The sequence below is a fragment of the Silurus aristotelis genome (assembly GCF_946808225.1).
Source record: "Silurus aristotelis genome assembly, chromosome: 16".
NCBI classification, from domain to species: domain Eukaryota; kingdom Metazoa; phylum Chordata; class Actinopteri; order Siluriformes; family Siluridae; genus Silurus; species Silurus aristotelis.
The window spans coordinates 10445889-10461327 of NC_139589.1; the positions used below are offsets into that span (position 1 = coordinate 10445889).

The window sequence follows — 15439 nt, forward strand, 5'->3', positions numbered from 1 at the left end:
CGTCGTTGAAAAGGTTGTGTGTGTTAAAAATGTCCATGCATTGCTATAGCCCCTCTATATGTATACCCTTAATACATCATCTATGAGTAAAACTTCACTACAAGAGTAAACTATATGTTTGCTACTAAAATATCTTTTCTATTATGTGAGTCTCTATAATACATAAACACTGCCAGATCCATAGTAGAGAAAAGGTGGTACTTTGGGATTTTATAAGTTTACATCAACTCTAGTGTAACACACTGGCACTAAATAATAGAAATAGCAAAACAGGTGTATGTGTATGTACAAAAACAAGGTTCTAAATATAAAGAGACAATGAAACAACAGTATGTTTTGCAGTTTGAAGCCTTTGCATCTTGTGATGAGCTGCTGTAGATATCGTAACACATACTTGACGATTACAATAATCTGAAAATTATCTCAACATTACTTTCTCTGTGTTTGAGCATAAGATAAAATAAGATATACCTTTATTCGTCACACAGTGGGAAAATTTATTTGTTACAGCAGCAAAGGAAAGAAATAAAAATAAATGCAAATATATATAAAAGATTATACACATACTATAATACACAGTATATACACAGTACAATGTATAAATACAATAAGGGAAGAAAAAAGTACGCATTGCAGATAGTATTTCACACAGGTAATATTGCACATATTGCACATGTTGCATGTAATATTGCACACAGGTAATGTTATTGCACAGCTAAAAAGTAACAACAGTGTGTATTTTGGTGACTGGTTTTACTGGGAGCAGCTTTGATTGTAAAGTCTAATAGCAGCAGGGAGAAAAGACCTTCTGTAACGATCCTTCAGACACTTAGGATGTAACAGTCTGTCACTGAAGGAGCTGCTCAACGATGTAACGGTTACATACAGGGGTGAGAGGCGTTCTCCAGCAATGATGATCGTTTGAGTGCAAAGATGAGAGCATGTGTGTGTGTAAAGCAGTGCCCTTTATCAGTTGGTTGCTGATTGTAAGGGCGTAAGTTACAAGACTTCCAACATGTGCAAACCTCTAACGCAAACTAAATAAATGAATAATGTTAAGATTGAAAAGATTTTAGCACTAATTTGTGTGCTGGGAAGTTAGCTCTTTAGCACTATAGATGCCTTGTTATCATTCTACAAAAAAATGTGCTTTATGTTTTACTTCAATTTTGAACACAGATGGTGCAGGAAAACCTATACCAAGCATAATATACACTTAACAAACTACTGTAGGGTCACGTATTTGCCGAACAGATGTGACCACACACCTGTGATTTATTTTTTTTAATTCTCAAATAATTTTTGGTCAAATTGAAACCAACCTACAAATTTGATTCGAGTCAATGTGGAGTCAGTACTTCTTGCTACTAAGAAGTGTATGAATGTTGTTATTTCTTTACAGATTGTAAAGTGAGCACACACACTCGTCTGTCAAACAAAACGAGTCAAATGTATGCATCAGAGGCCCTGAAACATGGTGGTGGTAGTGTGATGGTCTGGGGCTGTTTGGCAGCTTCAGGACCTGGGCAAATTGCCACAATTGATTAAACTGATGAATTCTGTACTCTACAAAAAAAATAAAAAAATCCTGAAAGAGAATATCCAATCATTAGTTTCTGACCTCAAGCTCAACTGCACCTAGGTTATGCAGCAGGACAATGATCTAGAACACACCAGCAGATCCACCTCTGAATGGCTCAATAAAACTAAATTAAGGTTTTGTCAAGTCTGGACTTAAATCCAATTTAGATGCGGTGGAACAACCGTAAATTGTTCGTGTTTGAAAACCCGCCAAAGTAGTTGGATTAAAACAACTCAGCAAAGAGTGGGCCAAAATTCCTGAACAGTGATGTGAAAGAATCGTTACCAATTACATGGGTGGCACAACCAGTTAGTAGAAATTACTGGCAGGGTTTCTATTCCCATACATGATTTCTGGGAACAGGTAGATGTTTTTTTCAGAAGTCATTGTTCTGAACTGAACTATTCATTTCTGCAAGTGACAGATATCCATCTGATGTTGGAAGTCTGTGGTTACAGAAATTGTAAACTAAATTGTAATTTAAAAGTATTTTTGTATTCATTACAATTTTATTTTCTAGCACAGCTTTCATTAATCCATTGCAGCCCATATGCATCTCGAATGAAGCCCAGTCTGCAAACCCAACTCCCCCTCCACAAACAAACAAACACACACACACACACACACGTCTACTGAAGTTTATTGTTCACGTATGGTCTTATAATGAAGTTATTTAGCAATACTGGGGAGCAGTTTTTTTATACTTTTATAAATTACATAAAGTAAAAGAAAGCAACATAAATAACTTTAATCACAAAGTTCCAAAATATTTAAAAAAAAAAGTCACATTACAAATAATCCAGCAACACGATGAGGTGGGAAACTCTATGACACTTAACATCTTAAATTACATTCCATCAAACACAATTAACTTCTCCTCTTATACCTGTTAAGTATTAAGTAGAGAAGTGTGTAGTGTGCAGTGTATAGGATTGTTGCAGACACACCACAGTGAGGACATGGTACTGAAGCCTCATATACAGTTTCTGTACAGATTGCTGACTAGTTATCATGCTAATTAGCTAGCCAACAATTTCATTAGCATTGAGCAGTAGTGCTCCTTAAGCAGTAAAAATGAAGGATTAAAATTCGATCACATGACTGGCATGTCTGTTAAAAGTTCCTTTTTAAAGAGCCTCCACTGGTAAACAGAGAACGTATTCAAAGCAAGACTGGAACACTGAAGTTAACTGGAATCAACACGCTAAAGTATGTAGCGTGTGTACAAATATTTTTGCGTGGTTGTATAAAGCATGTGCGTGTATTAAGTGGACTGAGAAGAGAACGCTGTAATGATCTCGTGACAGGTGATGAAGGTGAAAAAATAAACACAAAGGTCAGAGAAAACGTCTCCCATCCTCCTGTAGGTTTCTGCCGAGCGATTAATCACCTCAGCTGGAATCCCGGAGAGGAGCAGCGCAGCAGAGAGGACCGTTGTCTTCATTTTCCTGTCCACCTGGACGTGGATACAAAAAGGGCACAATCAGCATTGTGGGCGATTTGTACAGAGAGGCAAAATTCTCTCATATAACGACAACACTATCTGAACATATTAATGCCATTAGTGTAGTGCATGTAACTAGTGTTTATTCTGCTTTACGTGTATGTATTTATAGGCTGCTTTTATATACAGTTTTAATTGTTTAACAGTGCTTTTGGCAATGTGTGTAATTAAACTCAATCTCCCAACCACCATCTTATGACCTTCATCACTAACATCCCTGCCACATAAAATCTACAACACCCTGTCTGTATGTTAATGTGGGTGGGGGGTTTAGGTAATGGCCTCAATATGTCTTTAATAGACTGCTGAGTTTTTGTTTGCCCATTTGTCTGTCTGTTCATTCACCGTTAGTCTCACCTTTGGGAAGTATTTGTATAGGCCCATGTAAGCAAGTTCCAGGGTGAGAAATGGTGCAAATATAGACTACAAACCAAAACAAAAACAGAAAAAGCAAAAATTAGACAACTGATCACTTGAGATTAACGAAACATGTTTGTAGCTTGAGACAACTGTCTAATAACGCATGTAAATGTGTTCATCACTCTCACCAGGTAATTACAGACAAATACCCGTACACACACTGCTAACAGCACGCTGCCAAATAGCCGGAAAAGGCGAAAAACGTCAAGCTCTTCCAGGTCTGTGCTCTCCTGTGAGACCTTCTCACTGGTCAGTTGACCCCGCAGCTTCATTGCATCATCAAAGCGAGACAGGTAGGTGTTTAGGCCTCTGCGAGGAGAACGAGTTCGTTCTTCGCTCGACGTTTCCCCCCGTGGTCTAAGCCGAACCCCCCGTTCGGTTTCTTCACCCTCGTCATCCCTCCTCTCATCTAACACTAGTCCCTCGCTCCGAGTTTCTGAGACAAATGGAGACACTCTTTTAGTGGGCACAGAGGGGGAGAAGCATTCGTTCCTGTCCAAGTCCAGGTGGAACCGGGGCTCCGGTGCAAGCTTAGCTTCTGCAAATAAAACAAGGAAGAGAAAATTTACATTTAAGTCATTTGGCATATGCCCTTATCCAGAGCAACTTACATTTATATCCTTCATACAACTGAGCAGCTTTGGGGTTAGGGGCCTTGCTCGGGGGCCCAGGAGTGGCAGCTTGGTGTGGCTAGGATTTTAACTCACAACCTTTAGAGTCAAAGTCAAACATCTTTACCAATGAATTAGCATCTACCTAATTTTCTTAACCTCCGCAAATGTACTTTCCAATAACGTTTTCTTGATTTATAGAGTAAACCACACAGGGGGTAAAAATAATCATTATTTATTTAACATGTATACATGTTCTTTTTTTTCCCCTAAACTGTGTAGGTTTTAGAACAATGTTGCAGATGTAAAAAATCAGTTTGTAAGCAGTGTCAAGACAAGTTTTAAAGCAAGCAATTAGAATGATCTCTAAATCACTGTTTGCATACATACAGTATCACACACACAGTAAGCATGTAAAGTTACAATATATCGAACTGTACAGAACCTTTTCTGTTCTTAAGATGTTTCTGTAAACACTGGGAAACCTAAATTCAAATTATGGAGTGAATGATCAGAAGCATCTTAAAACATCTTAAAAACAGAAAAACGTTCTGTACATTTTGGATAAGGTAAAGGAGATTTTTACTTGTCACACGTACATTACAGCACAGTAAAATTTTTCTTTGCATATCCCAGCGATTTTAGGAAGCTGGATCATGATACAATGAGTGGCATCTTTTGTTTCTAATGACTTATAAAAGGTATATTAAATATTACAAATGTGCACAAGTCATTTTTCCTCATGCCAAAAAAAACAAAACAAACAATTATTAGAAAAATTGTCTCGATTTTCTAAAACAGGACCCGTTTGGGCTAGAGTCAGTCACCGACAAGAGGTCGTGGCTTTCTTCAATAGTACATCAGGGGTCTGATGATATTTAAACATCTCTTGCTGTATCAGGTGCGTCTGAGCAGTGAGGTCACCACCAGCCCTTTTTTTTTAATTATTAATGCACAAACAAAGCAGGCCTGACTCATTGTCCACCACAGCAGCACCACAAACAAGTTCTGGTTGTAGATTAACCTGCTAACAGAAGCAGACACAAGAATTGTAAAGCTTATTTCTCACCGCTATTTTCTGCGTCGTTTTTACTAAAACCCACTATTCTGTTCATCCGCTGCTCGGAGTTCATTAGGAGTTTCCTACGGCGGATTTCTGCTCGTTTCTGCGCCGCGCTCACTCCTCTTTCCTCCGGGGTCGAGCTCTCAGCCTCCATCATACTTACACACTCACACTTATCTTTCCTATAGATTACTCTCTTGTTTCACATTTATTTCCTTCTCCTTATTTTAGTTTAATGCAATCAGCCAGTAGCTTGTCCAGCTGCTCCTTCTTCTAAACAGGCGCTTATTTGTTCAGGGCGCACAGCGATGACGTCACACAACAGTAATTACGTCACAAATAAGCGCCAAACCATAAACAGTCGTTGGATTTATTCTAGAAAAAGCTTTAGGAACATATTAAAGATATTGTAATATTATACAGAATGTCAATCTAGTATTTTTTTTAATGACCTCGTGTAAAAAATTTATTGAGGTGTGTACTGCATTAACCCAACGAACACAACCATTACTGTTGCACAAGCAAGCGCACTCTTAGTGCAGGTTCCAAGCACGGATAAATGGGGAGGGTTGTGTTAGGAAGGGCATCCAGCATAACACATGTGCCAAATCAAATATGCGGGTCATGAACCAGAATTTCATACCGGGTCGGTCGAGGCCCGGGTTACCAACGATCACCACAGGGTAGAGGTGAAAATTGGGGTACTGTTGGCCGAAGGAGGAGAATGAGAGAAGGTAGACGTCTACAGAGACAGTAGAAAAAGAAGTGGAGAAGAGTGGAGGTTGGGGTGGGCACTTTAAATGTTGGTACTATGACTGTTAAAGAGAGAGAGGGAGCTGATATGATGGAGAGGAGAAAAGTGGAAAGTGAGTAAGTCCAGGAACATTAGAGGTGGATTTAAACTGTTCTATCATGGTGTGGATGGAAAGAGAAATGGTGTAGGGGTGATCCTGAAGAAAGAGTACAGTAAGAGTGTAGTGGAGGTGAAGAGAGTTTCTGATAGGGTGATGAATGTGAAGCTGGACGTTGAAGGGTTGATGATAAATGTCATCAGTGCCTATGCTCCACAAGTGGGTTTGAGATGGAGGAGAAGGAAAACTTTTGGAGTGAGTTAGTTAAAGTGGTAGAAGGTATACCTAGGAAAGAATGATTGCTGATTGGGGCAGACTTAATAGCCATGCTGGTGAACATAGGTGATGAAGAGTTGATGGGTAGGTATGGCCTTAAGTAGAGTTATGTGGAAGGGCAGATGGTGGTAGGTTTTGCTAAAAGGATGGAAATGGCAGTGGTGAACACTTATTTTAAGAATAAGGAGGATCATAGAGTGACATATAAGAGTGGAGGAAGGTGCACACAGGTGGACTATGTTCTATGTAGGAGGGCCTTAACACCTTCTACTGCAGGTTCGAGAACAATATCTCCACACCTCTCATCCAACCCAGCCCACTGTCTGCCCCCACCACACCTCTGGGAACCTCTTTAACAACTCCTCCCATTACTCAAGTTGTGCTCATGATTTGTGAAGAGGATTTGTATCGGCTCTTTCAGAGACAGAAGATTTTCGTGCTCCTTAGGGATGTGTCCTCTCCCCACTGCTATTCTCCCTCTATACAAATGACTGCACATCAAGTGACCCAACTGTTAAACTCCTGAAATGTATTTTATGTGAGATTGGTTTGGACATGTGCAGAGAAGGGACATGGGGTTTTATCGGTTGAAAAATGCTGAGGATGGAGCCACCAGGGAGGAGGAAAAGAAGAAGGCCATGGATTCATGGTTCATGGATGTGGTGAGGGAAGACATGCAGGTAGTTGGTTTGAAAGAGGTATATAATTGTATTTAATTGTATATAAATGATTAGAGCAGTCTTTATGCACATGGCAATAAATTAAAAATAAAGTGAGGCTTTTGTGTCGGATGTACATAACAGCACAGTTAAATTCTTTCTATGCATATCCATGCTTGTTATGAAGCTGGAGTCAGAGCACAGGGTTTCTACAGGGACCCTGGAGAATAGAAGGTCAAATGCCCAACAGTTGGTGGTGCAGGGGACTGAATATCTGACCTTCTGATTTGTAACACAGAGTCTTAACCTTTAAGGTACCACTTATAAAACTTTTAAAGAGTCATTAGGTGTACCAGCTAAGATAAATTGCAGTTAGTGTGAAGTGTATGAATTAGTGTGTGTGCATGATGCCATGGTCCTGGACAGTAAAAGGTTATAAGGATTGGAGTAGCATGGATGAAATATGGAGGAAGTGATCAAACTTTCTTTTTGTAGTAAAAATATCTGGCAGCTACATTCTGGACTAACTGTATTTGGGATCGTGTGTGTGTGTATCTTTGATCATAACATGGCACTAATATTATCGTGTAAGGCGAATGTCCGATGTAGTGCACTTATACGAAATTTGGATCGGGGCCTGAGATGTGTCCACAACGGACTTGTGATGTGCACTAACATCTACGGAAATGCTCGACTTCATTTGGAACACAGCCTGTTTCGATGTGGCCGGTCCAATCAGAATGGGGCTTTTCTGAGCCACGGTGACGTCACGTAGACACACGAAAAAATGGCGGCGGGTCTGAGCAGTGAGTTCAGTGACTTGGTGCAGATTAAAAAGCAGCTGAATTCTATGATATCGCAATGTAAAGAGCGCGGACTGGTGCACAGTGTCAAGTGGTGAGTTAGCTTATAGCATATTATACAAAAACCTCACCATAAGTGTGTTCCATAACCGATATGCTCGGGTTTGTAGCTGCCGGGCTAATGTCTGTGTTTCCTGAGAGGGAGTAATGAAGTTTATTTATATTTATGCACAAATTCTCTCATTCATTAATGTTCACTAAACAACAAACAATATAAACAGTACAGAAACCAGAGTTTAATGTTTCTAAGTAAACATTCATTCAGAATCAGAGCCATGACGTTTCTCTGACCTACAGCCGGACATGCACTTAATATCTATATATTTTACACATTCAACACTAAACTGTTATATATTTTACAGGTTAAATACTCATAGTAACATACTAAAGCATTTATAAACTGAACACCATTAAGTTAATTTAAATAAATTATACAGTTATGTTGTTTCTTTTTGAAACTCTTTCACTAATTACATTCAAATATGATTATATTCACTTATTGCATTTTGTCAGAATTAAATTATTTTTCTTTCTTGTCTGCTTATTGTGTGTATGCTTTTATTATTCTATATGTTTCTTGTACTGTTTTTATAAATAAATAATGATTTATCAATACATCATCCTTATTATTTGATACAGAGATTAAAATGCATCATTGTGTGTGTGTGTGTGTGTGTGTGTGTGTGTGTGTGTGTGTGTGTGCGCGCGCACAGGGCTTCTGAGTTGGCTTTTTCGCTCGATCCTCTTCCACTCAGTGAGATACCTTCTCCATCTCAGGTCACGGAGGTCAGTGGGTTTTATTGTTCTGTCCAATCACAACACTTCTCATTATTTAGTTACTGTTTGAATGATGTTGATCATCAGGAAAAGATACATTTGTTTATGATAATGATTTTGCAAGGCAACACCCAAACAAATACATTTACAGCTATGATCACGAACATGTATCTTCTCTGTTTGTTAAATGTAAAAGTTACTATGTGATGTGATAAGTGACTACACTGTAGTCAGAGTGCCTTCTAAAACACTGTGTATCTGTATAAGGTTATCATCTGTATGTGAAATATCCTTTCTATTTAACTAATCTTTATAAGATAACATTTTATATTTTATACAGGAAAGGATTTCATGCCCCAGTTAGTGCACTTACAAACACCAGAATCAACACTTATTACTGTAGCATTCTCACTCCATTCTTTGTTCTGATTGTCCATATGTCTTTGTGTTCAGGATGAAGCCCATGACCTGGATGCTTTGTGTTTAGCGAAGTCGTATTTTGATCTAAAGGAATATGACCGTGCAGCATATTTCCTGCGTGACTGCCACAGTCAGAAAGCATATTTCCTTTACATGTACTCACGCTACCTGGTAAGACAAGCCCATTGTCACTGCCTACTTACACTCTGTGTTTATTTATGCCAAGAGGTGTTGCCTGTTTTCTGGTATTTTTAGCATTTTTCTTTTTCTTTGTGTGTGTGTGTGTGTGTGTGTGTGTGTGTGTGTGTGTGTGTGTGTGTGTTGCAGTCAGGAGAGAAGAAGAAAGACGATGAGACAGTGGACAGTCTGGGTGAGACACATTCATACACAGTTTTTAGCTGTTTTTTCACTGTATGATGTTTTTCAAAAATAAATAAATGATTATCAAAAGGTTTCAGTGGCTGCATTTAAAATAAGTATATATTTTGGTGTGTGGGTATTTAGGTCCTCTGGAAAAGGGTCAGGTGCGTAATGAAGCTCTGAGAGAATTGAGAGTGGAGCTCAGCAAGAAACACACTGCTGGAGAACTGGATGGATTTACACTATACCTGTAAATACACACACATTTCACACACCACATTCTTTCTTGTGGGAATGTTTTCTGTCTTTTTAATGTTCATTCTGCCTCTAAACCACCTTTACACAGGTATGGGGTTGTGTTGAGGAAGCTAGATTTGATGAAGGAGGCTGTGGATGTGTTTGTGGAGGCGACCCACGCTCTCCCTCTGCATTGGGGTGCCTGGCTCGAGCTCTGCAACCTCATCACCAACATTGATATGGTATACATTGAACACACTCACATTCTCACATAAAGACGGTGACTTCTGTCTCTCTTTTTGTGATGGCAACCCAAGGCTCTGTCTGTTTGCCTAAAACTGAAGTCTTTGTCTGTATGTCTGTAGCTGAAGTCTCTATCCCTGCCAGACTGTTGGGTGAGGGACTTCTTCATGGCCCACATGTTTACAGAGTTACAGATGATAACGGAGGCGCTGCAGAAATACCAGAGTCTGAAGGAGGCTGGATTCTCCAAGAGCACCTATATCATCTCCCAGATAGCTGTTGCCTACCACAACATTCGAAGTCTTGAACCATTTTCTTGTACACATTGTCATTACACATCTGTTTGGTTTATCTGCTTTATATGTGCATTTTTGGACAATGCATACCTACAATACACATACATGGAACAGTCTTTACAAAAATGCAAATTTTATATATTAATAGGAGAGAATACAATGAAATTCTTAATGCCACAAACCAAACTGCCACTTCCAGTGCATTGTGGGTTATACACACACACTGTATAAACACATCACTCAGTGAAATTGAGACATATGCATACATCCTCACACAATAACGATTCACACTGTATGAAGACACTGCTCACGAAAGTAAAAACCCTAGTAAGTGATATTGTATCGATTGTATTTGATTTTGTTTTTGTTTTACTGTCGATGTGTGTGCACAGATATTGACCAGGCATTGGATCTATTTAATGAGCTCCGTGAGCAGGATCCATTCCGCATTGAGAACATGGACACGTTCTCTAACCTGCTGTACGTCCGGGTAGGAAAACTCTCATCATGTTTGCTATGAAGCACACAACAGGTCTTGAGCAGTTTTTTTGAGGTTAGGCGTAACTCAGCAAGAGTTTAATGTGGATCAGAACTCTGGCCAATATTGAGGATTGTCGACCAAAGAGCTAATATCTCAAGATTGAATATAAAAATTGAAACAGTAGTGATGTCATGTTATATCCAATTCCATATGAAGCTGAACTGTAATGTAGCCTGCAGGGTGTACTTACCTTATACCTAGATGATTACTTGGATAATGCTGAAGCTGAATAAGTGTATAAGAAATGGTAATTGTGTGTGTGTGTGTGTTAGAGCATGAAGCCGGAGCTGAGCTATCTCGCCCACAGCCTCGTTGAAATTGACAAGTACAGAGTGGAGACCTGCTGTGTCATTGGTCAGTAATTACATACACACTAGCGTTAGTATTACATTAATATATCTCATTATACACAGTTTTATATGGTGTGTGTGTGTGTGTGTGTGTGTGTGTGTGTATACACAAATTCGTGAGGCAGCAGTGTGTGTTATCATGACCATGTTAATTGTGCAGGTAATTACTACAGCATGCGTTGTCAGCACGAGAAAGCGGCTCTGTATTTCCAGCGAGCACTGAAACTCAGCCCACGCTGTCTTGGGGCATGGACACTTATGGGCCATGAGTACATGGAGATGAAGAACACATCTGCCGCCATTCAAGCCTACAGGTCCAATTACCATACTTTCTTGATTTACCAGTATAATTAATCCACCGCATTAAACTCCATCTAGGTCAACACGCTCTACAGAATGATCTAGTATGTATGTTGTAGCTATGTTCATTCCACCACCACACAGGTCCGTTTGTATGTGCATATTTACTCATTCTGGCACCGCTCTACCTTGTCTATCAGTACTTGGTGTACATCTGTAAATGAACCTAAAATTAAGTCTTTTCTGCCTCAGTATTTAGTATTATGCTTTTTTTTAATGTTATGTATTATAAAATTGTGTGTGTTTGTGTATGTAAGACATGCAATCGAGGTGAATAAGCGCGATTACCGGGCGTGGTACGGACTTGGTCAGACCTACGAAATCCTCAAGATGCCTTTCTACTCACTTTACTACTACAGGAAAGCTCACCAACTCAGGTGTGTAGTGTGCATTGTAAAATAATGATCAATTCTGACTTGCTGTGGAGATGAGAGTGGAGTCACTCATTTATTAAAAATAAATAAATAAATAAAACATGTTGCATGTCATGTCACATGATTGCAAACTATTGGTCATGTTATCAGATGGAAATCCGAGTTTGTAGTAAAATGCTCTTTAGCGTAAGCCAAATTTGTTTTTAATTACGCAACAGTTTATACGTTATGACTGAAGGATGGGATTTTAAATTGTATTGTGTTTTACAAAGTAGGTGTTGTTTTGTGAGAATTTTTTCACCCACATTTTCCTTTAACCTGCAATAACTGGAACTTAATGCAGCACAGTTACAGTGTGGATCACAAATCTCAAACTCCAAATGTGTAAAGACACAAGGAACCATTACTTCGTTTCTGTTTTTGGTTTATTATCATTGTTACTGAATGTGTGTGTGTTTCTTCCAGGCCCAATGACTCCCGTATGCTTGTGGCTCTTGGCGAATGTTATGAAAAACTCTCACAGCAGGTTGAAGCTAAAAAGGTCAGGAGCTCCGAACATCATACTGAGTTATGTTGATGTTTAAGGGGGTGATGCTAATATGGTGTGTATGTGTTGCAGTGTTACTGGCGAGCTTATTCAGTAGGAGATGTAGAGAGGATGGCACTGCTCAAACTTGCCAAGTATTATTGTTATTATTATTATTATTATTGTTAGTGCAAAGTGATTGGAAACAGGTGTGTGTGAAGAACTGTGTTCATGTGTTTGGTGTCTGTGTGTCCAGGCTTCATGAGCAGCTAAATGAATCAGACGATGCGGCTCAGTGCTACATCATCTACATCCAGGACATTTTCTCATGTGGGGTAAGTATTAATGCTGTAAGTGTTTGTTTATTGTTATAAGGATGAGTGTTTAATGGTGTAAATTTTTATTGTTTTGAGAGTCTTCCTGTTGAGTTTTATGACAAACTGAAAGTGTTTTCTGATGTGATTTAAAACATCTGTGTTTAGGTTAGACATTATTGTTTTTCGAATACATGGTTTAGAAAATGTATTGTACCTAAATTTAAATGTTTATTCACTAAATACAACTGAGCATTTTTAAACAAGTATTTTAGGCACTTTTAAGTGGAAGTTGTTAAACATGTGTGTGTGTTTGTGTGTATGCGCAGGAGCAGTTAGAGCATGTGGAGGTGAGCACAGCGTTGCGTTATCTTGGTCAGTATTACTTCAAGAACAAACTGTATGATGAGGCATCCCTGTGTGCACAACGCTGCTGTGACTACAATGAAGTGAGTATCATACAAATATACACACACAATAATATGACTGTGATACCTAATCATTTGTGCAGTAATCGATTCAGCTAATCATGCAGCAGCTGCACAGGTCAAAATGCAGACAGGTCAACAATTTCAATTAATATTCACATCAAACATTGGATTAGGGGGAAATGGTGTCCCTTTGACGTTGTGTAGAAAGGTTATTGACTTGAAAAAAAATGCTAATCTCGTCGGATTTTTACACACACTTGTAGAGCGGTCAGAGGATAACTGCCAGATTTGGTTTAGTTTCCAGGAAGCACATGGTAACTCATATAATCATTGTTTACAGCAGTGAGTAGAAAAACATCTCAGCATGCACTCATCAAACTTTGAAGTGGATTTTCAATTTCTGTTAGCCTGAAACAAAAACAGTGCAGTTACCATTTTTAAATGAATGTGAAATTGATTTTTATATATATAGATATATAGATATATAGATATATGTATATAGTGTGTGTGTGTGTGTGTGTGTGTGTGTGTGTGTGTATATATATATATATATATATATATATATATATATATATATATATATATATATATATATATATATATATATATATATATATACACACAGTGCAGTCAAAATTTCCCTTTGCAGTGGCCGTGTAGAGCAGGTAGTGGAGCACATTTTTAAATCTGGCGATAAACACAAGGATTTAGTTTGGAAAAATGAAAAAGCAGCTTTTCCGGAGACAAGAAATACCACATCACTATACTGCGCGAGATTCAAAAAATAAATAAATACGAGTGAGAGTAATCTTTTCATTAAACGAATATTTTCCTATAACTTCTATGCTGATTTTTGAACGCAATTGTATTTGTATTTTGAGGTAATATGGCAACTAAATGGGTTTAGTTTTTCCCGATATTCTTGTATGCAATTTCAGCAATAAACATTTGCATTTTTCCAATAAGAAAACCAAATGATTGTTCATCCATTAGAGACTCGTCTTATTTTATCTCTCTCATTAAGTATTGCTTTTTAATAAAGAAAGAGTACTCGATTAATTGATGGAATAATCGTTAGAAAAGGATTACTAAATTAATCAATAACAGCAGCATAAGTTCAGACATTCTTTTTAACACGGATGATAAATGTTATGAGAAGTGTGTGGAATTGCGAGGGTAACCGCCCACACATGCATTATTAATTATTATACATCTGCAGCTCTCTCAAGTTTTTCAACAATTTTTGTGTGTGTAGGCACGTGAGGAGGGAAAAGCTCTGCTCCGTCAGATCTCCGCCGTGAGGGAACAGGGAGAACCATCATCAGAACAGAGTGTGTTTAACCCACTTAACACTGCCACACACACCCTGCAGAATGTATACAACACCACTACACCCATTCGAAGAGTTTCACCTCTCGACCTGTCCTCCATCACACCTTGACACACACCCATACACATAGTTCTTACCTAATCATCTTATCCTGTACAGATTGATATTTTCAGCTTGCTCAGAAATAGTTGTATGTGTAATTTGGTTTAAATGAAAATGCTACAGGAGCATGACCATGAGAAGTTCAGAGCTGTGGCTCAGTTTCAGCAATGTGACTAAATGGTTCTCACAGTGATTAGAGAACATCCTGCAGGAAACACTGAGGATAAAAAAAATACAGGAAAAAGCTTATGGTCTGAAGGAATTTCATTAACGATGATGGTAAACTTCACCAACTAGCACTTCCTTCTGGAGCAGTCAAAATAGAGATGTATATCTGGTGTAGTTCAGGTCACATGACTTCATATTCAGTGGTATAAAATTCTCTTACTGGACTTTTCTACAACTATTTTAAATAAAACTGCACACAGTGATGCATCAGCAAATGCGTGCTGTGATTAAATGGAGAATGCTTGTGTATTTATTTTTCTTCGTGATTGTGTGAGTTGTTGAATCTCATGTAAAAGTTGTGTGTGATCAGTGTTTTACACAAAACTATATTTAATAAGGTGTCAGCCTGTTGATCATCTGTGCATATCCCATTATGGTTCACACATTTCAACTAATCTTTAGGGTGTGTGCGTGTTGGGATTAAAAACATTTGCAGTCATATCTGTATCAGCGAATGTGTTTTATTCACTCCATAACAGTGTGGATGTGAAAAGTGTGTAATTAACAGCATAAAGATTTGAAGACAGACTTATTACATGAACATGTAAATACATGACCAGTCTCTAAAATCACATCACACACATGACTATCAGTATAAACACACTGGCCATTTCAATATTACAGTGTAAATATAAAAAGAATAAATGCCTCTGTGCAACAAGGTGCATACACACAACTGTACAAACTGCGTTAATAAAGCTTTAAACGTTATTTTAAAAAA

At 38.4% G+C, this 15439-nt stretch overlaps 2 protein-coding genes across 2 annotated transcripts; one reads left to right on the forward strand and one right to left on the reverse strand.

Annotated features, from left to right (window-relative positions):
- Nucleotides 1-2206: 2206 nt before the first annotated feature.
- Nucleotides 2207-5510, reverse strand: camlg (calcium modulating ligand). The gene is made up of 4 exons (XM_083564969.1): nt 5187-5510; nt 3635-4044; nt 3444-3509; nt 2207-3038 (listed from the first exon to the last, which is right to left on the reverse strand). The coding sequence occupies exons 1-4, from the start codon at nt 5335-5337 to the stop codon at nt 2847-2849; spliced, it is 819 nt and encodes a 272-aa protein (XP_083421095.1). The 5' UTR covers nt 5338-5510; the 3' UTR covers nt 2207-2846.
- A 2204-nt stretch (nt 5511-7714) lies between these two features.
- Nucleotides 7715-14957, forward strand: cdc23 (CDC23 (cell division cycle 23, yeast, homolog)). Its single transcript, XM_083564704.1, has 16 exons — nt 7715-7863; nt 8543-8615; nt 9060-9197; nt 9354-9396; nt 9531-9636; nt 9733-9865; nt 9989-10166; nt 10555-10652; nt 10976-11057; nt 11214-11367; nt 11671-11790; nt 12253-12328; nt 12407-12468; nt 12570-12648; nt 12957-13076; nt 14314-14957. The coding sequence occupies exons 1-16, from the start codon at nt 7754-7756 to the stop codon at nt 14497-14499; spliced, it is 1758 nt and encodes a 585-aa protein (XP_083420830.1). The 5' UTR covers nt 7715-7753; the 3' UTR covers nt 14500-14957.
- Nucleotides 14958-15439: the final 482 nt, after the last annotated feature.